This window comes from Octopus sinensis, linkage group LG21 (assembly GCF_006345805.1).
Source record: "Octopus sinensis linkage group LG21, ASM634580v1, whole genome shotgun sequence".
In the NCBI taxonomy this organism is placed as follows: Eukaryota; Metazoa; Mollusca; class Cephalopoda; order Octopoda; family Octopodidae; genus Octopus; species Octopus sinensis.
In genome coordinates, this window is record NC_043017.1 from 10,078,798 (window position 1) to 10,104,542 (window position 25,745).

At 41.0% G+C, this 25,745-nt stretch overlaps 1 protein-coding gene across 2 annotated transcripts in view; it reads right to left on the minus strand.

Moving 5' to 3' along the window:
• Positions 1–64: 64 nt before the first annotated feature.
• The window catches only part of LOC115222861, a 40,215-nt gene continuing 14,534 nt past the window's right edge, over positions 65–25,745 (minus strand). Inside the window, exons 1-6 of one of the 2 annotated variants that reach the window (XM_029793215.2) lie at positions 25,477–25,745; positions 12,207–12,350; positions 6,317–6,385; positions 3,684–3,878; positions 2,346–2,492; positions 65–1,039 (exon numbers count right to left, since the gene is read on the minus strand). The exon at positions 25,477–25,745 is cut by the window's right edge and continues 69 nt beyond it. In XM_029793215.2, the coding sequence (XP_029649075.1) occupies positions 878–1,039; positions 2,346–2,492; positions 3,684–3,878; positions 6,317–6,385; positions 12,207–12,350; positions 25,477–25,713 (954 nt within the window). In that variant the 5' untranslated portion in view covers positions 25,714–25,745 and the 3' untranslated portion in view covers positions 65–877. The remainder of the gene's footprint in view (positions 1,040–2,345; positions 2,493–3,683; positions 3,879–6,316; positions 6,386–12,206; positions 12,351–25,476) is intronic. The other variant, XM_029793216.2, reaches the window with a different exon arrangement.

Genomic DNA, 25,745 nt, shown 5'->3' on the forward strand with positions numbered 1-25,745 from the left:
TGCTATGACACTAGAATAAGAAGTAAATTGAAAGAAAACAAAATCTAATGAAATAATGAAGAAACAATGTTATAGCCATTTATTATTTTTTTTTTCAAATTCAAACTAAGTTTAGAAAAAGGAAAATGTCTGTTAAAAATGGGGGGGAAAAAAGTTATTTCAAAATGAATTACTGGTGAAATTGTCGTTAAAAAAGAAGGATTTCGTTTTGGGGTGAAGACGGTAATGGATGGAATTAGAGAGCATGATGAGAAATGGTCAAAAATATCTATGGAGATATAAAAACAAGCAGAGAAGGTGGGGGAGAAAAACGGTAAATTGGAGCTAAATCATATAATAATAAAAAAGGACATTCTTCGTTTTAAGTGTAATTTGGGTTTTTGTTGTTACAAGACATAAAAAGACGTTAATAAATAGCCAAAACAAATAAAAAAAAAAAAAATTAAAAATCTTTTTTTTCCATAGAAGTTTCTCTCGTTACACATTTAAAAAAATATATATTGCTGCTGTAAGAGAATTTGATAAAAGATTCCGATTCCTTCAGCTTTACCAAACTATTGAGATTCTGAAGGGTTAAAGGGAACACCAGCAGATATCAGCATAAAAATCTGATTTTCATGTAAAGTGTGTGTGTGTGTGTGTGTGTGTGTGTGTGTGTGTGTGTGTGCTTCATGTAAGGGCTGGTGTATGTGTGTGAATTTGATAATTACACAAAATGTTTGGCAGCACTTTAAAAATTTTTTCGCAGATCCTTTAAAAAATTCTCTTTTAAAATCTCAATTCTTTTTTTTTTTTTCATTTTACACACTGACTAAGAGAAAAAAAAATACTTAAATTCTCAAAGTTCTTCTCAAACGAATGTGCTGGTTGAAAGGTTTCAGTTTTTGAAATAGGCTAATGAATAGCTGCCACAGAAAGCATTGAGGGTCCAGATACCGACGACCCCGAGTATGAAAGGTGTGTTGGGGACTGACCAGTCGTTGTGTTTAGCAGTGCTGAAGTACGTCACTAAAAACAGGATAATTAATCCAACATTGATCTGAAAATAGAACAAGCAAAACAGAATAAATTAAAGGGACAAGAAAGAGCCAGCAAATCTTTTTTAAGGGCCTGGGGTACTCGATACCATCAGCCTTGACTGGTACTTTATTTTACAGACCCAGGAGGGATGCATCATATCCAGTTCTCACAGGCACTTTACTTTATCAACTCTGGAGGGATACACCAGGCTCAGGGGAACAGACATGGCTATGTGGTTAAGAAGTTTGCTTCCCAACCATGTGGCCTTGGGTTCAATCACACTGAACGGCACTTGCTATAACCCCAGGTTCTCATTCCTATGGTATTTTGCGATGTTATTATTATTCAGGTTACTGCTTGGAATCGAACTTGGAATCTTGGGGTTAGTGGCCCATGCTCTTAACCACTACACCATATACCCAGGCATATGGCATATTGGATAAGAGCGCAGGGTACTAATCCCAAGATTCCAAGTTCGATTCCAAGCAGTAATAATATCAAAAAATTCCCTAGGAATGAGAACCCAGGTTCGAAATTTCCCCCAAGACACCTGATGAAAGCTGGAGGGTATATCAGCTGAAAAGTTATCAACAAACAAGATGAGGACAAATATCCGTCAAATGTAAATAATTCCTCATCTCTTAAATATGGAACTGTACTTCAATTCATGTTGGCAAAAGTGAGTAATCCTGCAACAGACTAGCGTCCGATCCAGGGGGAACGTTGTGACCTCAGTCACTTCTATGCCGTAGAAACAGGATAACTGATCTGAAGAGTCTGAGGACTCAAGACTGTAATATCTAGAGGTCTTACTACATATTCTGATGTACAACTGGATACATTTGTCAGAAGTTATAAGAAATCCAGAGGCATGTTCCAAGATAATTGCCCAATTCATCAGGGCTGAACAATCATCATTACCATTGTTTAACGTCTTGTTTTCCATGCTGGCATGGCTTGGATGGTTTGACAGGAGCTGGCCAGGTAGAAGACTTCTGTGTTTATTTTGGCATAGTTTTTATGGCTGGATGACCTTCCTAACACCAACTACCCCGCAGAGTGGACTTATACAATCTGTTCCAGAAACATGTCCAGCCATTGAGCTGTTTAAAAAGGGACTTTGGAGGAAATATTATCAACTGACTTGGAAACAGGTGAGGGTTGGCAACAGGAAGAGCATCCAGCTGTAGAAAATCTGCCTCAAATTTTGTCCAACCCTTGCAAGCATGGAAAAACAGACTAGTTTCCTTTTTTTTTTTCCTCTCTTTTAAATACAGCTTTAAAACTTCCAAAGATATTTGTTCAAGATTGGTTAGTTTACTTACCAGAACTCTGGTGTACAGCTGAACGCGTTTGTCGGAGGCTATGAGAAAATTAGAGGCACGTCCTGAAATGATTGCTGAACTCATGAGGGCTGAACCAAACAGACGGTACAAATGAGCGTGAACAACGTTTAATCTTGGTAAAGAAGTCTGCGGGAGAGAAACATATTGATCTTCAATCTCTTAGTAACAAAAACAAGAAGAAAAAAAAGAAAATAAACGATTTGTTTTAGTTAAAATAGTAGGAAAGCAACAAAACATTTAGAGTATTTGACCCTTTAGCATTTAAGCCGACTCAATTTGGCCCAATATTCCACCTGTTTTATGTTCAAAACAGTCAGATTCAGCCTCTCACACCTACCCTACAATGTCATTCAAAACAAGTGTAATCCTTCTTTATTCACATTGTTTGACAGAGAAGTCTGAATGCTAAAGGGTTAAATATCTATGGCATCTCATGGGTTATGGCCATTAAATAACTATCCTCTCACAGGAAGAGCAGGCCTGGTTGTGTGGTAAGGAGTCTGCTTTCCAACAGAACAGTCACAGGTTCAGTCTCACTGTGTGACACCTTGTGCAAGCCTCTTCAGTTATAGCCTCAGGCCAACCAGATGGAAACAGAAAGAAGCCCATTTATATATATAGGCGCAGGAGTGGCTGTGTAGTAAGTAGCTTGCTTATGAACCACATGGTTCCGGGTTCAGTCCCACTGCGTGGCATCTTGGGTAAGTATCTTCTGCTTATAGCCCCGGGCCGACCAATGCCTTGTGAGTGGATTTGGTAGATGGAAACTGAAAGAAGTCTGTGTGTATATGTTTATGTGTCTGTGTTTGTCTCCCTAGCATTGCTTGACAACCGATGCTGGTGTGTTTACATCCCCGTCACTTAGCGGTTCGGCAAAAGAGACCGATAGAATAAGTACTGGGCTTACAAAGAATAAGTCCCGGGGTCGAGTTGCTCGATTAAAGGTGGTGTTCCAGCATGGGCGCAGTCAAATGACTGAAACAAGTAAAAGAGTATATGTGTGTTTGTCCCCCACCATCACTGCTTGGCAACCGGTGTTGGTGTGTTTACACCTCTGTAACTTAGTGGTTTGTCAAAAGAGACAGATAGAATAAATAGTAAGCTTGCAAAAAGCCTTGGTGGTCGATTTGTTCGACTGAAACCCTTGAAGTTGGTGCTCCAGTATGGCCGCAGTCATATGACTGGAACAAGTAAAAGAATAAAATACTAAGGAAACACAAAGGGGCCACCACATGAACAATGACCCCAAATCTTTCAGAATAATTGTCAAAAAACACAAACACTGAATTTCTGTGTCTTGTTTTTTCGCATTTTTACCTGAACTCTCAAAAGCCAAACGGGATAGGCATAAAACATGATTCCAAATATCAGCGTGATGACGAAATCGGTGTGAAGGAAGTTGTTCAGCTTGCTCCGTGTTTCCATGTAGCCACCCCACTCAGTGCTCCGCATGCAGTAGATCAAGTTACCCAGGGTCCACAGAACTGTCAGCAACACACTGATGTACAAATGCTGTAAAACAAGAATAATTTAAAAAATAAGAAATACACAAATAAATAAACACATAAATAAAATCGTTGAGTGCAGTCCCTTGGGTCACAGGTTGTAGCGCTGTGTGTGGGTGTGAGGTAAGGATATTTCTGTTACCCACGATTCACAAGGCACACTCATATATAAAAAAGGCTGCAAACATGAATATTTTATTCGTATCTATTGTAAGGCACAGGGTCTGAAATACTGGGGGAGGGGCCAAGTTTGATCACATCGGCCCCCAGGGCTGCTTGTTTGGTACTTAATTTATTGACCCTGGAAAAATGAAAAGCAAAGTAGATCTTGGTGGAATTTGAACTCAGAATGTAATGACAGATGAAATTGTCTGGCAAGGCTGACTGACAATTCTGCCAGCTCACCACCTTATTAATAATTATTTAAAATTTTTGCCACAAGGGGAGGTGGGGATGAGTCGATTACATTGACCCCCAGTGTTTAACTGGTACTTATTTTATCGATCCCGAAAGGATGAAAGGCAAAGTCAACCTCGGCAGAATTTGAACTTAGACTGTAGCATTGGGTGAAATACCGTTAAGCATTTCATCCAGCTTGCTGCCTTACACCACCTTATTAATAATATAATTAATAACTCCATGAATAAAGAAATAAAAATGTCCAGTGCTGTTACTTGGGCTGGTGGATGTGGATGGCATGGTGGGCAATGCTGTGTGGAGTATATGGGATCTGTGTTGAGCATTGTGTGTGTGTGTGTTCTGTAGAGTAGCAGTAGTAGTAGAGTGTGTGCAGGGGGTAGTATTGAGTGGATTGTGTATTGCGTATGCAGGATGTGTGTGGGCGAGTGGGTTTGTGAATGTTAAGTGGAGTTGAGTGTGTGTGAATGGAATATCACGAGTGCAATGTGAACAATGAGTGTGTGTGTATCAGAGTGTAGTATTGTGTATGAAAATGCATTTAGATTTTAGTAGATAAAACAGACAGCCCAGAAGAGAGAGAGAGAGAGAGAGAGAGAGATGTATAAGCAACAGAAAGACAGATGAGTAAAGAGAGAGGAATGATTATTTTAAATCGTTTGGATCACAGGACACCACTGAACACTTCCACTTCATATAAAACAAAGAGCAAGAGCAGTTACCCCAGACGCTTCTCCAATACAGAAGTTGTATCTGGTTTTCTTCCCCAATCATCATCATCATTTAGCGTCCGTTCTCCATGCTAGCATGGGTTGGATGGTTCAACTGGGGTCTGTGAAGCTGGAAGGCTTCATCAGGCCCAGTCAGATCTGGCAGTGTTTCTACGGCTGGATGCCCTTCCTAACGCCAACCACTCCGTGAGTGTAGTGGATGCTTTTTACGTGCCACCCGCACAGGTGCCAGACAGAGCTGGCAAACGGCCACGAACGGATGGTGCTTTTACGTGTCACCGGCACGGGGCCAGGCGAGGCTACAGCATAAAATATTCATCCTTTATATAAAGCAGTCATAGAGTAGGCTATCACTGTAGTGGATAGCCAAGTCATTGATTAAACAATATACTTCATACACAGGTGTTACAACCTAGAAGTTTGCTTCCCAGCCATGCGACTCCAGATTCTGTCCCACTGCGTAGCACCCTGGGGAAGTGTCTCCTACTACAGCTCCAGGCAGACCAAAGTCACAAGCGTGGATTTGGTAGAGGAAAACTGAAAGAAGCCAGTTTGCTTGTGTGTATCCTTGTCTCGACATCACATGATGGCTGTAGTAAACAAGCGCCACCACCCTACGAGTGGGATCTTTATTTCTAGTCTTCCATGAAGAACGTGTCTGGCCATGAGGAAATATGATCTTGTTTGGAAACAGGTGAGGTTTGTTGAGAAGAAAGGTAACAGGTTGCTGAAAATCAGCTTCAAGAATGGACAAGTGGACATTAGAACAATGATGATGATGCACAGAATAGCTTAAGCCAGAAGGACTGAAATAAATTCAAAAATTGGAAATATTGCTTTCAAATTTTAGTGCAAGGCCAGCAATGTGGGGGGAGTGGGCAAGTCGTGATAGAACTCAACTGGTGCTTATTTGTTCAACTCCGAAAGGGTGAAAGGCAAAGTCGACCTTGGTGGAATTTGAACTTAGAGCATAAAGATGTGATATGGTGTGCACCAAGCATTTTGCTTGGTGTGCTAACGATTCTGCCAGCTCACCATCTTGTAGTCTTGAAATATTAGAAGACATGTTTATGCTTTTATATCTCTCTCACAGTCAGGCTTTCTAGAGAGAGAGAGAGAGAGAGAAGGAGAGAGAGAGGAAGAGAGAAGGAGAGAGAAGTTGTAAAACATAAAGAAGGAAGAATGAATGTAAGAAAAAAACAAAAGGAGAGAAAGGTGGAGAAGCAAATCAAAGAAGGAGAATGGGGAGATGAGGAGATAAATTCAAACAGGAAGATCAAACAACTTGACAACTTACCTCTTGGGTCATACGACTGGCTTTGTTGAACTGAGCAAAACCTTGAGCAAGTAAAGCAGCTGCTCCACCCTAAAGAAAACGGAAAAATAAAAAAAAGGGAGAATTTAATTGACATAGGTTTTATTCAGAGAGCAATGGTAGACATGTTCCCTGTTCAATATTTCATGGCCACAAAGCGGCAAGCCTATATATATATATATATATATATATATCGAAATCGTTCAACATCAATGGAAATTGTGGCTGTGGTACCAGTGCCGGTGGCACGTAAGAGAACCATCCAAACGTGGCCGTTGTCAGCGCCGCCCTGACTGGCCTCCGTGCCGGTGGCACGTAAAAAGCACCATCTGATTGTGGCCGTTGCCAGCCTCGTCTGGTCCCCGTGCCGGTGACATGTAAAAAGCACCACCCGATCATGGTCGTTTTGCCAGCCTCCTCTGGTACCTGTGCAGGTGGCATATAAAAAGCACCCACTACACTCTCGGAGTGGTTGGCGTTAGGAAGGGCATCCAGCTGTAGAAACACTGCCAGATCAGACTGGGCTTGGCGCAGCCTTCTGGCTTCCCAGACCCCAGTTGAACCTTCCAACCCATGCTAGCATGGAAAACGGACGTTAAATGATGATGATGATGATATATATATACACACACACACGTGTGTGTGTGTGTCTGTTTGTCTCTCATCACTGCTTGACAACTGGTACTGGTGTGTATCCTGTCACTTAGCAGTTTGGCAAGGAGACTGATAGAATTAAGTAGCAGGGTTAAAGAGGTAAGTACTGGAGTCAATTTGTTTTGGTGCCCCAGCATGGCCACCCTTTAATGACTGGAACAAATAACAGAAAAAAAAACCGAAAAGGTCTGCTACTCTCCCCTCATATCCCCTTGTATCTTGAGATGGTCTGGCATCTCATCACCACCATTTCTATATCCTTTCCAGCTTATCCCACCCACCACTATAAGCTACATGTCTACCACATGTGAGGTAGCCATGTAGCTTACTCAATAGCAAGGTACCTGGGCTGTCCTCTGATATTTTAGCCCCTCAACACCAGGCATATAATCACATCCTCCTTCTCCCTCAATCCCTTCCCTCCTGCTTAGATGAAGGGGCTTTGGTCCTTTTTCTTTCTACTGTACTTTCTTGCCTTGCAAGTTACCTGGCAAACACTCACCTGTGCCATTAGCAAGAAGGAAAGCACTCAGTCCACACTCTATGAAGTGGTTGGCATCAGGAATGGCACCCAGCCATAGAAACCGTGCCAGGGCTGACATTGGAGCTCAACACAACACTGTAGCTTGATGGATCTCGTCAAACTGTCCAACCCATCCATGCCAAACACATTAAATAATGATATACATATGTGGGGAGGGACATGTGAGTGTGTATACGTGTACGCACATGTGTATATATATATGGACACAGTGATGAGACAATGTATGTCTATGAAAGCAGAAGTTGCTTCCCAACCACATGGCTTTGGGTTCAGTCCCTCTGTGCAGCACCTTCAGCAAGTGACTTCTATAACCCTGAGCAAACGAAAACCTTGTGAATGGATTTGGCAAACTAGGAAGGTCATGGCTGGAATTCTTTTGATTGTAAGTCTGCTCATTCAGGGTTGACCTGGGGCTAAACAGCGACATGTTTCTACAGCCCACCCACTGCATTGTTACTGAAACCACCACTGTCCCCCCCTTCCCAACCCTGCTTCTACTGCTGCCATGACAACCACTACAACAATCCTGATCTTCATTGTTATCACCATCACCACCACCATTAACTTCATTATAACCACCATTACTAGCAGAACACAAATATTACACAACTCAAACCATCACACACCAACATCAACAATGCTATTGTAATACCCACCAACACAACCCCCCTCCAGTACTGTAAACACCACAACCTTTTCCCATGCCACAACTGCCATCACCGCACACTTCAGTTCCAGCAGTGATACAAAATTTGAACCAAGTCAGTGTGCTAGGAAAGATAAAGCCATTCTTTAATGTAAAACCATTGTTGTCATACTGTGGCATCGAGAAAACAGACGGCTTTTATATAGATTCAGGAATTCCCCACCTACTATAATACATATAAATACATACATACATACGTACGCTCAGAACAGAGCGATGGATGAAATACCACTAAGCATTTTGTCCAGTGTGCCAACAATTCTGCCAGCTTGCTACCTTCTTACCACCTTAATAATAAGAATTATATACATACATTTATACATACATATTTATATTTACACACGCCAGCGCCACCTTGACTGGCTTCCGTGCCAGTGGCACGTTAAAAGCACCAACCGATCGTGGCCGATGCCAGCCTCCCCTGGCACCTGTGCCGGTGGCACGTAAAAAGCACTCACTACATTCGCGGAGTGGTTGGCGTTAGGAAGGGCATCCAGCTGTAGAAACACTGCCAGATCAGACTGGAGCCTGGTGCAGACCCTGGTCGAACCGTCCAACCCATGCTAGCATGGAAAACGGATGATGATGACATACACACATCCATATGTAAATGTATGTACATGTGCATATATGAATTCATGTCCATACACACCCAAATACAAATGCATGTATATGTTACAAAAGACTGCACTAACATAATGATAGATTTGCAGTAATAGTTTTAGAAGTAGTAATGGTAGTTAGTAATAGTTAGTAGCAGGGGTGGTAGTATTTGGTAAGGTGCAGTAGTAGTAGTAACAGTGGTGGTGATAGAAGGGGCAGCGGAATAGGACCGTTCGATGACTAATTAGAGAAATCACACTGTAAGATACTCCAATACTGGCCTGTTATTGTTCCCTCTACCCTGCCCCGCCTCAGCACCACACCATGCCCGCTACCCCTTCTGCAACATTTATGTGTAAAACAACAAGCAAGTTGTTACATAAACTGGATAGACAACTATTGACTGTTATACAACACACAAATACACACACACAACACCGTATATGCATATATACTCCCCCACCACACATTACATACACACACACATATATATATAAACACATACATACGTCCCCACCACATGCCTTACATGCATATATGTATGTACTATACTCACACACAAAAACACCATATACATATATACTCCCAAACACACACATGCATACACATACATACACACACATTTATTCATTATACGTACCATAATCAATTCCAAATTACACACCTACTCAACAACCAGTTAATTTCTAAAGCAAAGAAAAACCTGTAATGGGACCCCGATATATTTGTCCCCATTTTGCTCCAATCAATTTGCCATTCCAGATTCCTACCTTTACTGCAGTTTTACTCTCTTACAAAACTATTCAAGACCCTCATTTCATCTTCTTGCTTTCCTAGGAGATATCGAGCAGGTGCAGGTGTGGCTACATGGTAAAAACGTTAGCACGCCGGGCGAAATGCTTAGCAGTATTTCGTCTGCGTTACGTTGTGAGTTCGAATTCCGCCGAGGTCGACTTTGCCTTTCATCCTTTCGGGGTCGATAAATTAAGTACCAGTTACGCACTGGGGTCGATGTAATCGACTTAATCTGTTTGTCTGTCCTTGTTTGTCCCCTCTATGTTTAGCCCCTTGTGCGTAGTAAAGAAATAGGTAAGGAGTTTGTGTTCCACCCACATGGTTTTGGGTTCCGTCCCACTGTGTGGCACCTTGGGAAAGCATGACGAAAGCCTTGTGAGTGAATTTGGTTGATGGAAACCAAAAGAAGCCTGTTATGGAAGGGGAGAGCCAAGCAGTGACGAGTACAAATACAAACTCGTCACCAGTTCAAGTATGCTTGTGGCATGTTTGAATTCATAAACACGCCATTAAGTGTCTTTTGTTGTGGAGGAAATTTCTTGGTATGGTGTAAACATACCTAAATCAGCTTGAAGCGCCACCTATCCAGACTAATATGCAAACATTTCGGGGTAGTTGTCTCCTCTTCAGTCAAAGAAACCAGGTGGTGGTGCTGCGACCTGATAAGAGAGACACTGTCTCCTATGTTATTCCAGGCATTGTATGTTGGCTGACCATAAATAAATTACGAGATGAGAGTGCCAAGCAGTGAAGTGCATAAAGGCAATGTTATTACCCGTTTGAATATGCGAGTGGCATGTTTGAATTTATAAGCGAGACATTCACTGTGCTTTGTCATGGAGAAAATTTCTCGATGTAGACATATGGTGTAAATACAGCTAGATCAGTTTGCAGCGCCACCTATCCAGACTGTGAGATACAAGCATTTCAGAGTGATTACCTCCTCTTCAGTCACAGACACTAGGCGGAGGGACGCTGCAAATTGATGTCATGGGGAAACATTTACCTTGCTCGGAAACTGGTATGGGTTGGTGACAATGAGGTCATCTGGCCATAAAAAAATCTGCCTCAACAAATTCCATCTCACCCATGCAAGCATGAGAAAATGGACATTAAAACGACGACGATGATGATGATGATGTTAAAGTAGACAACAACTACATCAATGCTTCCAGTTTATAACAATCATAAACACTACTGCCCCCTCCACCGACATTCACATGTGAGTCTGTGTGTTTGTGTATGGACACCATCGGTGAAGGTACTTAGCACAGTGGTTAAGGTATTCAGCTCACAATTGTATGGTCATAAGTTTGATTCCTGGTGGCACAGTGTGTCCTTGAGCAAGACACTTTATTTCTCATTTGCTCCAGTCCACTCACCTGGCAAAAATGAGGTGTACCTGTATTTCCAACAGGCCAAGTTTGTCACGTTCTGCGTCACAATGAATCTCCCTGAAAACAACGTTAAGAGTATGTGTGTCTGTGGAATACTCAACCACTTGCATGTTAATTTCACAAGCAAGCTGTTCCATTATCTGAATCAGCTGGAACCCTTGTCATCGTAACCGAATTGGTTCTTACATTTTGTTATCTGCAGATAATTTTACCAGTCTTGGGCGTGGCCTGTAAGCCAAAATTCATGGGTATTCACCTTTGTTTGACTGTTGGAAAAAAAAAAAAAGAATAAATAAACTTCATTTACTCCCTATTAACTGTTTGTTATCATTTTTCTGTTTATGCACCCTGCATCTGTTCTCAAGTAGGTTGGTGATTTCAAAAGAGTTAAACAACACAGCTGCCCCCCCTTGCTTCCAATCCAATTCAGCTCAGCCTCCTCTCCAATAAATCCAAACATTTATTATACAACACATGAAACAGAAGACATTCATTCAATCTCACACCGATCATATTACACTGTACATACTTCTAACCACAGGCGTGGCAGTGTGTGGTTAAGAATGGAAGGCGGATGTTAAGCAATGCTGAAGGGCCTCCGTACAGTTTCCGTCCACCAAATTCATTCACAAGGCATTGGACAGCCTGGGGTAATGTTACAAGAGTGTACAGTGCTGCACAGTAGGACTGAACTGGAAACCATTTGGTTGTGAAGCGAACTTCTGAAACATTTCTTGATACCTACATAGATAAGAAAAAATAAATCTCTCTCTATATAAACGGCAGTTTGTCTGTGCGTTTTCTGTGTGTCTGTTTTCTCGTACCCTCACTCTGACCACGGCTTTCAACCGATTCTGATGAAACTTGACACACACATAGCCCAATGTCATAATTCAAAACTAACGCAGCGAAAATTTTGAAAAGTTCCCCCAGTTCTGAAAAAAATCGATAAATTCGACATGGGGTCGAGAATCAGAAACCCAAACCACAGACCGTCTAGGGGACGCAACTCCACCTTTTTTAACTCTCAAAAAAATTTACCATCATTTTTTCCCCCATTTTTTTGCTATTTTTTGGCTATAACTCTCTAAAAATGCTTTATAGTTATTTCCCTTACAAACCTGAGCAACGCCGGGCGATACTGCTAGTAGTAAATAAAATAGAGTAACTTACCATCACCCTGGCCCACATCAGGGTCGTGTGGACGGTGATGTCTTTGGAATTGCGTACGTTCCACCAAAGATAGGCTGAACCAAGCAGCATTATACCAAATGCTCGAACCATGAACAGATGAACGCCATCAACACGAACTTCAACCTGTAAATTAAACAGAACAGGTGTAAAAAAAAAAAATAATAAAGTCACATATTTTGAAGAAGGAAGGATGGGTGCAGACTCTTAAAAGAGCTGGTTATATAACTGGTACTAATTTTATAGTGAAGGCACATGGCCTTGTGCTTAGGGTGTTGCACTTGCGATTGCAAGGTTGTGCTTTCAATTCCTGTACTAAGCAATGCATTGCATTCTTGAAGAAATCACTTTGTCTCACTTGGCTCTGCAATCAGTTCAACCTCTGACAAGTGGCACAATGTGAACCTCTTCAGCTAAGAGTGAGCTAATGTACAAGCATTTCATCACTATAAACAATTCGTCTGTGCATGTTGCTCAGCAAGAAACTGTGGCAAAATTCAATCTATGGGGTTTATGACAGGAAAATCTACTGCTTACTTTATGACCATCACACCTCAACTGGAAGGATTTATGCTCTTACAATGAAAAAAACCCCAAGAATTAGCAAGTTTCTTATAATATCACTGACCTCCTTCATGGAATCATTGATAACTTATTAACTCTGATCAAATGAATTTCTAAAATTTCCTTGTGTCATTACTGCTTTTGTTTAGAAATATTTGGAGAAATTTCATGAAAACATTTCACAAAATTAATAAAGAATAATAAAGATTCCATCACATTAAACTGCAAGCTTTTTTCGCTGGACTGACTCCTGTGCAAGTGGCACATAAAAAACACCATTTGAGCGTGGACGTTGCCAGTACTACCTGACTGGCCCTCATGCCGGTGGCATGTAAAAGCACCAACTACACTCTTGGAGTGGTTGGCATTAGGAAGGGCATCCAGCTGTAGAAACTCTGCCAGATCAGATTGGAGCCTGGTGCAACCATTAAACGATGATGATCCCTTCATAGGGAAATCAGTTGAAACACACATATCTGCTGAGTCACCAGAAATGATTACAAGTGTATTCTTTAATACACTGTAACTGAAAGGCTCTGATTTCCCAGGCTTAGATTCACTCAGTTCTGATCATCAATCATCGGGATCGAGCAACTCAGAGTACGGGAAAGCACAGTTTGACGGGGGTTGGCAAACCAGAGAGATGCACCAGGTTTCAGTCACCATGTATATTTCAAAGGGTTTTGTTAGATGACAGTTAAAAAAATATTGTCTTTTAAAAGGTTATTAACTCAACAAAATTATTGAGACAACAAATTGTAACCATCCATTGGGGAAGATGTTTTCATGTTGAGGAGTATTTTAAGACAATTTCTTCCACAAATGTTTGTGACATTCTGTTCTCTAAATATTTTTTAAATAGTTAATAACATTTAAAAAAAAATTCTTTCTTTAAATATGTAATAGAACAATCAGATATTTAATAAACGAGTGGAATTAAACGAGTGTGTGTTAATTATATTAACATGATGACTCTCCTTAGACACAATAAAATTTGTTTCAACACACAAATTCACATAAAGAATCTTGCAAACCAGACCCCAAAACAAAGTACTCACACACACACAAGTGTATGTGCATATGCACACATATATGTGTGTGTCTATGTATTATTAACGGACACAGAGCTCTGCATCTTTGAATGAGAATCTTAACAATAGGCGTAACATGATAATGATAATGGTGATGTTGCCGATGGTGATGATAGTTGTTGTTATGATGATGATGATTATGTTTACAAGAGATATTTTATATAACAACAAACCAACAAACAAAGTCAGATGATAGATAAGAAGAGCCAATGATGTAGGATGACTTCAAGAACCACACCCTACCACCATCACCACCACCACCAAACACCCAAAACCTACCCCAGCTAGGACCCTAAATTAAGGAGGACAGTTGGTATATGTGGGGGAGGGGACAGTCATAAAACAGCTCTTTCTTTCTCTCCCTAAATGGGTCACATACATTACAGGTCCCTATTTTGCCCTAGTTACCACCACCATCACCAATAATAATAATTTCTTACATCATCCTAAGGTATTTTTACTAAATTTCATGTTACTACTACTACTAATGATAATAATAATAAAAATAATATATAATAGTTTCACAGTTGAAATATGCCAGCACCCAAAATTCCCTACCAAAAGAAAGGGAATTTTTTTGTATTTCTCACACTAAATCCATCACTGCTACCACCACCACCACCACCATCAGCTTTGTAATCTGTGGAAGCTGATACATAGAGGAAAGGAAGAGAGAGAGAGAGGGGGGGAGGGAGAGAAAGGGGGAGCTGGCTAGAGACAAGAAGAAAATTAGCTGAAGGGCAGCAGATATACCCCACCACTTGCTCAACCCTTCAAAACAAGTGAAGTTTCCCCCTCACATGATTAAGATAACTGTGCTCTCACACACACACACACACAAACACATTCGTACATATATATATACACAAACATACACAGAAATACCTATGCACACACGCATACACACATGTGTGCATTTTATGTTTGTGTGTTTCACTTACACAAACATGTGTACTTTTAAAGGAAACATAAAGAAATTAAAGCTCACACATGTACACCACACCCTGCTGAAGTATTCTGTGGACAGCATTAAATTTGGTGGAGCAAAACAGACTCCTTTTTTTGTCTTAGAAGTGAAGTGCCAGAGCCTAGAAACACACACCATTATGAGCAAGGAACCAGAGGGAGACTAAGCTGCAAAGGCATTTAGCGAAATATTTGACTAGTGCCCCAGCATGGCCAAAACATTAATGTTTTCAAGAACTGGAGAACATAAAAATAATAATAATAATATTTCTTTACTACCCACAAGGGGCTAAACACAGAGGGGACAAACAAGGACAGACAAAGGGATTAAGTCGATTACATCGACCCCAGTGTGTAACTGGTACTTAATTTATCGACCCTGAAAGGATGAAAGGCAAAGTCGACCTGGGCGGAATTTGAACCCAGAACGTAACGGCAGACGAAATACGGCTACGCATTTCGCCCGGCGTGCTAACATTTCTGCCAGCTCGCCACCTTTATAATAATAATGATAATCCTTTCTACTAAAGGTACAAGGCCTAAAATTTGTGGAAGTGGGGATAGTTGATTACATCGACCCCCAGCACTTGACTGGTACTTAATTTATTGACCCTGAAAGAATGAAAGGTAAAGTCATCCTCAGGGGAATTTGAACTCAGAACGTAACAACAGAGGAAATACCACTAAGTATTTTGTCCAGTGTGCTAACAATTCCGCCAGCTTGCTGCCTTAATAATAACTATAATAATAATAATAACAATAATAGTTAATCCTTCCTGCTATAGACACAAGGCCTGAAATTTGAGGGTCAGGGACCAGTTGATTACATTAATTCCAGTGTGTAACTGGTACTTAATCTATCGACCCCCCAAAAGGATGAAATGCAAAGGTGACCTCAGTGGAATTTGAACTCAGAAAGACAGACAAAACGCTGCTAAGCACTTTGTTCAGCGTGCTAACAATCCAGGCAGCTGGCCCCTTTGAGTAACTGCTGTCGCAGTAGTTGTAGGGGCAGTTGGAGTAATAACAAACCAAATTTGAGAAATATTTCAGAGAAATGAGAATTGATATGAGGGCAGAGCAGGTCCCCAAAATTGTTCTACTGGGGACAGCTAGGATTTTGAAGTTGGTGCTTGGGTGTTGAGCATCTTCCATGATAATTAATATTCAAGTACGAAGTCTTATAGCTGGCAGAAAGAGACCCTGAGAGACTTCTGACAACAGGTTGCTGTCTGCTCCCACAGAATCAACCAGAGCAAGCAAGACCAAGAGTTCTGAGAAGAAAAAAAAAATAATAATAATAATTATCTCTTTGTGTGGTCTTCAGGGCGAAAGACATTTTGAGGACAGTTGATATCTCTGGTAGTCTTGCTACACCCTCTTCCCTGATTACATCCCTGCCCAACCCTATTCGGGGGGGGGGGACAGAGATTGCTGTCCTCAAATGTGAACCCTGTGGTACATCTCCCTTGTTATCCCCCAGCCCCTCCAGGCAATGTCTTTCCCATTTTGTCTGCTGGTGCCATGAGAAATGTTTCAATTTACATATAATCACCAATGTCTATCTTTTCCTTTCATTTTTTATTCTTTACAAATATTTTCTCTCTTTCTCTCTCTCATTGCAAGTTTATATTTTTATTCAATGTAAAGCCAGTTGCAGTAATGCTTGGGACCTAGCTCCACTGAGTGATGGTAGGAAGTAGGGGATAGAAACCAACACACACCTCCCCATCTTCAACTGTGATTTAGGGAGAACACTAACCCCCCCCACACACACACACACACATCTACACAGTCCCACTCTAGGCTGTCATCCACTATTGGGTCAGAAGAGGGGGAAGGCAGCAGCGGTGATGCAGAGAAAAGCAAGCAAGAAAAGGGTCACAGAACGGCCACACTACCACCACCCTCCCCTATGCCACAGTTTCATACCAACTTCCTCTTTTACTGTCTCCCCTTCCTGTTACATGATCTTTCACTGCCCCTCCTCCTCCCCTTCACTCATTGATACATTTATTATCTCTCACACTACCACCACCCAAAACAAGTCGTTCTGGAAAGCCCAGGGGCACCGAGGAAACCACTTTGCAATCATTCAAACTGCTAGAAATAGAAGTTAAATCTTCCTAAAATTACACAGACAGTCTTTCCTTTCCCTTTTTTCTTCTTTAACCTTTTTGTAAGCATATTCTTGTTGAAATATATTCTCTTGATGTCAATTAAGTTTGAAAATAATGAAGACTGTAGTAAAATAGCTTTGACCTCATTAAACAGATGTTTGGAAACGAAATATGAAATTTTAATGGGAAATGTGAATTTTGATCACAAACAGGAATTAGGGGCTGTTAAACCACAGACACTAGACAATGTAGTCCGGGATAGATTGTACCTAACAAATAAATAAATGACCTGCAGGATCACAGATCTGTTGAAGACCTTGACTTGAAGAGCTTTCAAAGAGGTTCTTGTTTTTGAATTAAGGTGTAGTCTTAATATTAATGATTCTAAAGGTAGAAGCAACAATACCCGCCACCACCCACAGATGGGCTGTGACAATATTTTCGCAGGGGTGTAAGGATGTAACAAGCGAATAACACTTGCAATAAGCAAGAATTTCTTCCCCATGGTAACTGCAGGGAATTTGCCTTTAGACATTATAAATTCTGACCAACCTAAAGTTTGTTTGTTTGTTCAACACTGTTTAGTGGTGCTATTTCTACACACACACACACATACATACACAGTCTAAGCATCCATAAATTAGAAGAAAACGCACTTATATCTATTTGCCCATGGAGTCATCATCATCATCATCGTTTAGCGTCTGTTTTCCATGCTAGCATGGGTTGGACGGGTATATTAATTGAAATGTAAAGTATTATACACCCATTATGGCCAATCCCCGTTGAATCCCTATGTGAAACTGACCAGTAAGACTGGCTGCAATGGACATATACTGTACACCTCAATATGGGTGTGTGTGTGTGTGTGTGTGTGTGTAAAATTTAATTACATTTGAACTCAGTAGAGCCTTCCATGCTGGACAAGTCAAAGGACAGTGGCCAGATTAATAAGGACCACCGCTTTGCAGAAGTAGAGAATGGGTTTGAGAAGGGCCAAGAGCCCCGACTAGAGAAAAAAGTTTGAGAAGCACCTGTGACAGCCCAAAACCAATAAAACCTAAGTCCAGAGTTCAGAGTAGGGGAGAGAGGTGGTCGATGGTCAGAGAGAGACCAATAGATCAATGTTGATAGGATAACTAAGGATATACTAAGCTTTCTATTTTTTAAGCTCAGAGGGTTTATCTGGTTGCTATTTCTAGCAAGTTGAGCAACCACACAAGTAGCCCAGGTCTCCTAAGCCGAAATTGTTCTGTTTCCAACATTGGAGTTGTGTGTGTGTGTGTGTGTGTGTGTGTGTGTGTTGTGCCTACCTGTGTGCCTGCACTAAGACTTGTTCAGGTATGTCTGGCTTTCAGTCTATTCCACACAAACAGGATGAGGGAGGAAAGGAGAGAGAGACAGAGGATAGAAGGAAGAAAAGGAGAGGGGAGAGCGTGAGTGAATGAGAGACAAAGAAACTAGAAAGGAAGAGAAAGAATAGAGGGAAAAAAAAGATGAGAGAGAGGGAGAGAGATTAATGGAAATATATCTACACATAATAAATAGTCAGAGAACTAATGACATCACAACTGTGTGGTATGTGGTTGTGTGTGGGTGGAATGCGTGGAGACCAGTTCAGTTGTTTTGCAAAAAGTATAAATAGCTGTAATGAACAAAGAGGTGAAAAGCACACACACACACACACTAAATAATAATAATAACTGATAATAATAATTATAATATTAATAAGCTTATTGTATGCAGCGTTCAGGTGCACCACAACTCCTGGGGGAAAGGATTAAAGAAGTGACAGAAAACAGTAATGATAGCCATGCCTATCTCACAGGGCAAAAATATACAAGACCACCAGAGGAAAGGGTTGCAGAGACATGTCTGGAGTAGTTGGTGGAATTTTGAATTTCTGGGGATCTCTGAGAAGGAATAATTTGGGTTTTTTTTTTGTCTGTAGCCTTCATTTGCCAGTAGCAGACACATTATCTCTATGTGTGTTAGTTTGCATGCATATATATATACATATTAGTTAAATAAGATTCTACAAAACTTTGCAGAATGCTATGCAAAGCTTGTCTCCAGTTATTGGCTACCTGATGTTATCATACCGTGGAAATGCTCCTGCTCCTGGATATATACATCAGACCTGCGTCGCCTTACTGGCACATGAAAAAACATTCGAGCAATGTCGTTGCTAGTGCCGCTGGACTGGCTCCTGTGCAGGTGGCCCATAAAAAAAAAAAAACACCATTTGAGAGTGGCTGTTGCCAGTACTGCCTGACTGGCCCTTGTGCTGGTGGCACGTAAAAGCACCCACTACATTCTCAGAGTGGTTGGCGTTAGGAAGGGCATCAAGCTGTAGAAACCCTGCCAGATCAGATTGGAGCCTGGTGCAGCCATCTGGTTCGCCAGTCCTCAGTCAAATCGTCCAACCCATGCTAGCATGGAAAGTGGAAGTTAAATGATGATGATGATGATGGATTATATAGAATCTGTAGAGTTTATATAAATGATAAAAAACGGAATGAATGACATTCTTTATAGTCACAGACACACAACCGTTTTATTTGTTTCAGTCACTGGATGGCAGCCATGCTGAGGCACTGCCTTGGTGAGTTTAGTCACATAAATCAAGCCCAGTACATATTTTGTTAAGTTTGATATTCATTGTAACAGTCTCTTTGCAGAACTGCTAAGTCATGGATGAAGGCATAGAGAAACCAAAACCAGGTTTTTCAATGGTGGGAGGGCAAATACAATTACACACACAGACACTACACACATATACATACAAGACAAGCCTCAACAGTCTTGGTCTACAAAACTTACTCACAGGGCATTACACACAAACATCTGCATATATTTAAAAACACAGGCACGTATACTCACACACATATACACACAAACATACATATCCATGTGTGCACACAAGCACACCCACAAACCACAAGAGAAAAACCACCAAGCTAGCTTATCAGTGAAATGGCAGGCCCTAAAACATGGAGTCTGACAGATGGGTTCAGTCAGTCTCTGGAATCCTGGAACACAGTTGCTATTCATAAGAGATAAATCTGCCCCAGTCTTACGATAACCATATGGTATGGCTGTGTGGTTTGCAACTACATGGGTCTCAGGTTCAGTCCTTCTGCATGGCATCTTAGACATCTACTATAGTCCCAGGCTGACCAAAGCCTTGTCAGTGGATTTGGTAGACAGAAACTGAAAGAAGCCCGTTGTATATATGTATATGTATGTGTGTATGTGTATATATTTGTGTCTCTGTGTTTGTCCCACCAACATCACTTAACAACCGATGCTGGTGTGTTTACATCCTCATAGCTTAGCGGTTCGGCAAACGAGACCAATAGATTAAGTACTAGGCTTACAAAGAATAAGTCCTGGGATCGATTTGCTCGACTAAAGGTGGTGCTCCAGCATGGCTGCAGTCAAATGACTGAAACAAGTAAAAGAGTAAAAAGTATATACACACACACACACATATATATATATATATTCTCACACACACACACACACACACACACAGAGTGGCTCAGGGTAGTCTACCTGGCTGACTCCTGTCAAACCGTCCAACCCGTGCCAATATGGAAGGTGGACGTTAAATGATAATGATAATGATGATGATGATATATACATTCATTTACCTGTCTTTGTTTATCACCCACCACTTAACAACTGGTATTAGTGTGATTACATTCCCCATAACTTAGCAGTTTGGCAAAAGAGACCAATAGCATATGTAACCAGACTAAAACGCAAAAAAAAAAAAGAAAAAAAGTGGTGGAATCGATTTGTTCAACTAAACCTCTTCAGGGCAGTGCCCCAGCATGGCCACAGTCAAATGAGTGAAACAAGTAAAAGACAGGATGAAAAAATTTGTTTTGTAATGTAGTGGACGGCAGGTAAGACCCTGTTTACAAAGGTTTATAAGCAAACAGCAGTAGGTAACGGTTTCTTGTTTTTATTTGGTAGCCTTTTGCCCGCAGCGGCCTGCTTAAGTTACAGTCACCATTGACACGATCTGAGAAATAGCCGCCATCTGTTACTCGTTAGCTTAATTATTCAGCTGACCCTGTGTGACCTCACAGATGGCAACTAAGTAGAAAAGAGAGAAGATAAACACACACATATATATATATATATATATATGTAATTAGTTTTACAAGCTGAAAGTTGTTGAATAAGCTGACTTACATGGTAACCAGACAGCTGCATGACAACAGCATGGAGTGTAAACCTTTACTTGTTTGTTATTGGACTGGAACCATGCTGGAGCACTGCTATGGAGGATTTAGTTGATCAAATTGACCCCCATACACATACACCGCCAGTACTTACTTCATTGCTGTCTTTTGCCAAATTACTAAGTCAAGGTGACAGAAACAAACTATCATTGTTGTCAAGAGGGGAACTGACATGGAGACACACACACACACACAGAGAAAGCTATAGGATGATGCACAAATACTCTGCTCTGAGCGCACTGCAGCTTGTAGCAGAAACAGCTGTCAGCTAATGAAGTTGACTATGTAATTTCTTCCCCTTGTCATTTCTTTAATTATGATACTGATGGTGTCAGTGCCATGTAAGAAGTTTTTCTTGGCCATAAAAGAACTGAGAAGGCTGGGCCTCCAACCAAGTCCTTTGCCATATCCTTAAAATCAGAAATTTTTCAGCGCCCCCTCATATATGCTCTCTCTCTCTCTCACACGACAGCTTTGTTTTAATTTCCATCTCCTAAATCCACCTAAAAGGCTTTGGTTGGCCCAGGGCTAAATTAGAAGGCACTTTGCCCAAGGTGTCACATAGAGGAACTGAACTCAAAAAAAAGGGACATGGTTGGCAAATGAACATTTTAACCACAATCATACCTGTACATGTAATATGAACAAAAAAAATGCTGCAGTTTTAAAAATATCTGAATTATATCCAGGGAGAAAGAAATTGCAAAATAGAGCAAACAGGTAATTCAGACAAGGTACTCTTAACATTTGATGTGCTTTTAAGGAAAACTGTGGAAAATTAAGGTGTAACGACAATGACTAAGAATACGACTGCGACCAATTAACCCAGAAACATCTAGAAGTCATGACAGTAAATTGATAGCAGTCACTGATGTGTTTATTAGATATTAATTTTAAAAGACACTAAACTAAGCACCTAAGTTTCCAGTTATCTGTGATTCTCTCTTGCAGAACAAATTTCATATTAACCCTTTCGCTACTGTATTTATTTTGGGATGCTATGTGTTTCTTTCAAATACTTTTAAATATAACAAAGAATTTAGAAAAATGACTTAGTTATCATTAAGCTAGTGTTAGGGACATAGATTATGACTAAGGTTTGGTGAAAGATTTCTATTCAGAACTTTTGAAAACAAGACATTTGTACTCAGAGCCAGAGCCGGTTTCAGCCAGGTTGGTAACGAAAGGATTAAAGAGGACGACTTGAAGAAGGTACCACAGCCACTAAGGACAACACTAACAAGTCTTCAAATATACATACAGCTATGCAGACGTGGCTGTGTGGTAAGAAGTTTGCTTCCAACCACAAGCTTTTGGATTCAGTCCCACTGCATTGCACTTGGCAAGTGCTTTCCACTGTAGCCCCCAAGCCAACCAAGGCCTTGTGAGTGGATTTGATAGATGGAAACCGAAAGAATCCCCCTGTGTGTGTCTGTATGTGTTACTGTCTTTTTGCCTTGACATCACATGATAGCTGTAAAAGAATGCCTTCTTTTATGCAGTCTTTTTTTGAAAAAATATCTGGCCAAGGAGAAATATTACCTTGCTTGGAAACAGGCAAGGGTTGGTGACAGGAAGGCCATCCGGACATAGAAAATCTGCCTCAACAAATTCCACTTGACCCAGGCAAGGATGGAAAAGGGGATGTTAAAACAATGGATATGAAGAGCAGGTTTGCACAGATACAGATGCAATGTTTACATCAAAGTTGGCCATCAAATCTGTAAACATGTTCTGTAGTACATTAACGAGCATTAACGAGTTAGTCTTAATGTGGGTGGATGCTGTTACAAGACAAGAAGAGAGAAGAACAAGCTTATTTCAGTTTCCATCAGTGAACTTCAATTACAAGGTTTTGATCAGCCTGAGGCTATAGTAGAAGATATGTCCAAAATGCCATGCAGTGGGATTGAACCTGGAACCATGTGGTTGTGAAGCAAGCTTCTTAGCACACACCTCATTCGCAAATAGCTTAATGAAATGGAATCTCAATAACCAAATCTCTCTGTCATTAAATCAGAAGATCAAACACAACACAATCTGAACCAAGAGCATATCAGGACGGAAGTAAATACTACAAGGCATCTGCATCTACAGGCATTCGAACATTCAATTGCCTGAGTAATAATAGTAATACTAGCAGCAGCAGTAACAATAACAACAATAATGTTTCTCTTCCTTACAAGAGCGATGGATGAGGGGGGACATTATATTGGAAGATAAAGGCGGCGAGATGGCAGAAACGTTAGCGCCTCGGGCGAAATGCTTAGCGGTATTTCGTCTGCCGCTACATTCTGAGTTCAAATTCCTCCGAGGTCGACTTTGCCTTTCATCCTTTCGGGGCCGATAAATAAAGTACCAGTTACTCACTGGGGTCGATGTCATCGACTTAATCCCTTTGTCTGTCCTTGTTTGTCTCCTCTATGTTTAGCCCCTTGTGGGCAATAAAGAAATAATTATATTGGAAGATAACAAGCGGGTGTGTGTATTGTGAGAGGAGGGGTTTACATGAAAAGCGAAAAAAAAACCCAAAAAACAAACGTATTAATAACCACAGCAACAACAATGATATCTAACTTAATGGACAATCCTGTTATTCGTCACATGGGTATTGTAAAAAGAAAATGAAATTACCAAGAAAAGCAGACACACACATACAAAAACAAATTATTTTTGTTGGGACAGGGGTTGCGGGAGGGAGGTCGCCCCTGTCTGGGTTCTTTTGTTTCCTTCTTTACTTTTTGTTTTAGTATATATTTAATCTCAAAAAGGGAAACGACGGCTCTAAAGAGAGAAAAAAAAGTATTTTTTCTTCAATTTTAAAAATGTTTGTTGCCCCCGCCGCATTTCCTTGACCGTTCATTTATTCTTTTGTTCACGAATGAAGATCTTTATATTGACCATTTCGGCCTCCTTCAATACTTATTTCTTTACTACCCACAAGGGGCTAAACACAGAGAGGACGAACAAGGACAGACAAACGGATTAAGTCGATCATATCGACCCCAGTGCGTAACTGGTACTTAATTTATCGACCCCGAAAGGATGAAAGGCAAAGTCGACCTCGGCGGAATTTGAACTCAGAACGTAACGGGCAGATCGTTTCCTTTCCACATGAAGAATGAGATTTTGAATTCGAGTAGCTATCCCCAAAGTCTACCCCAAATAAATAATACTCTGGGAATCCTTCGGTATTGGTACACGACATCATTCACCCATACAACCTACCAAAGTAGAAACAAGAGAAAATGAATTACGTCGTCTCTTCGAAAACTCCGTAATTGCTGCTCACTAAAAAACGTAATTAAATGCTTTTGATCTCCGACCCACCCGAACTAAATAATCAAGACTTTCGTACGCTCTCCCCTCATATTTGTCTCAGACACACAGTCACTGAGTCGACTTCGGAAGGATTCGAACTCAGAACGTAAAGGAACGAAACTATGTCTAACGTTCCCAACAAATGATACGACACTGGGTTTAATTATTGCAATGAAAGGAGTTAATTATTATGGAGCGAGGTAACAGTTACATACCGGTATCAGTAGTGGGTGGGGGGGAAGCCCCTACACCAAATTATGGGTAAACTGCGGCCCGCAGGACTTTCTTGATAGTACGCCGACGAAAAATTACCTTGAAATTTTTTTCAGTAGTGCGGCCCGCTTGATAATGCGTCATGTCTCATGCGGCCCATTTCTTGTAAGTTGCAAAAGCCTGTTCTAAGCGACCGCTTGACCACCTTGCTGGAAATAAAAGCCAATGCTCCCTTAAGTCTCACCATCATAAACAATAAAGGACACACTGGATAATGCAGTGCTATATATACTCTTAAGACAGGATGGTCACGGCTTGACTGTCGTTAATCGTTAACAACAACACTTAAATTATATCCTTTTTTGTCTTGAAAAAGCAACGCGTCGGAAAATTATAATGTAGTCCGAGATACGCAATGTCCGAGAGAAATAGCGGGTGGTGGCCACGGTTGGAACGTCTTTGACCCAAAGGTATCCTAGGCCATAGGTACACAGATAGCCTGTGGTTAAACAACAGCAAAAAAACAACACAATAACGACTTCTAACATACGCAGAAGACCAGAGATTTTCGGTTCGGTCGAGTTACTCGAATTAGGACGGAATAAAAATGACAAGCGGGTCGACCTACGCAGGACTTGAACTCAAAACATGTGGCAATGAAATAACGACAACGACAACAACAATGATAATAATAGCAATGGGTGGGGGTAGGGGCACTCACCTGCGGGATAAAAACAAACGGGAAAAATAGCTGGATCAGTCCGTAGATGAACATACTCCAAAGGTCGAACATCATCCATAGCGAAAATCCAGAGGAGAGGGAAACAGCGAAAATGAGAATGACGGTAACCACTTGGAGGAAATAGGGGACCGGTATGTGGCCCAGCGGGGTTACCACCAACCCGGCCGAGTTCACAGTCAAATCCGTGTAGTTGGCGAAAGCCATCGGTGACTGCATCTGTTTCCTTCTTACGTGTGTATTAAATGGAT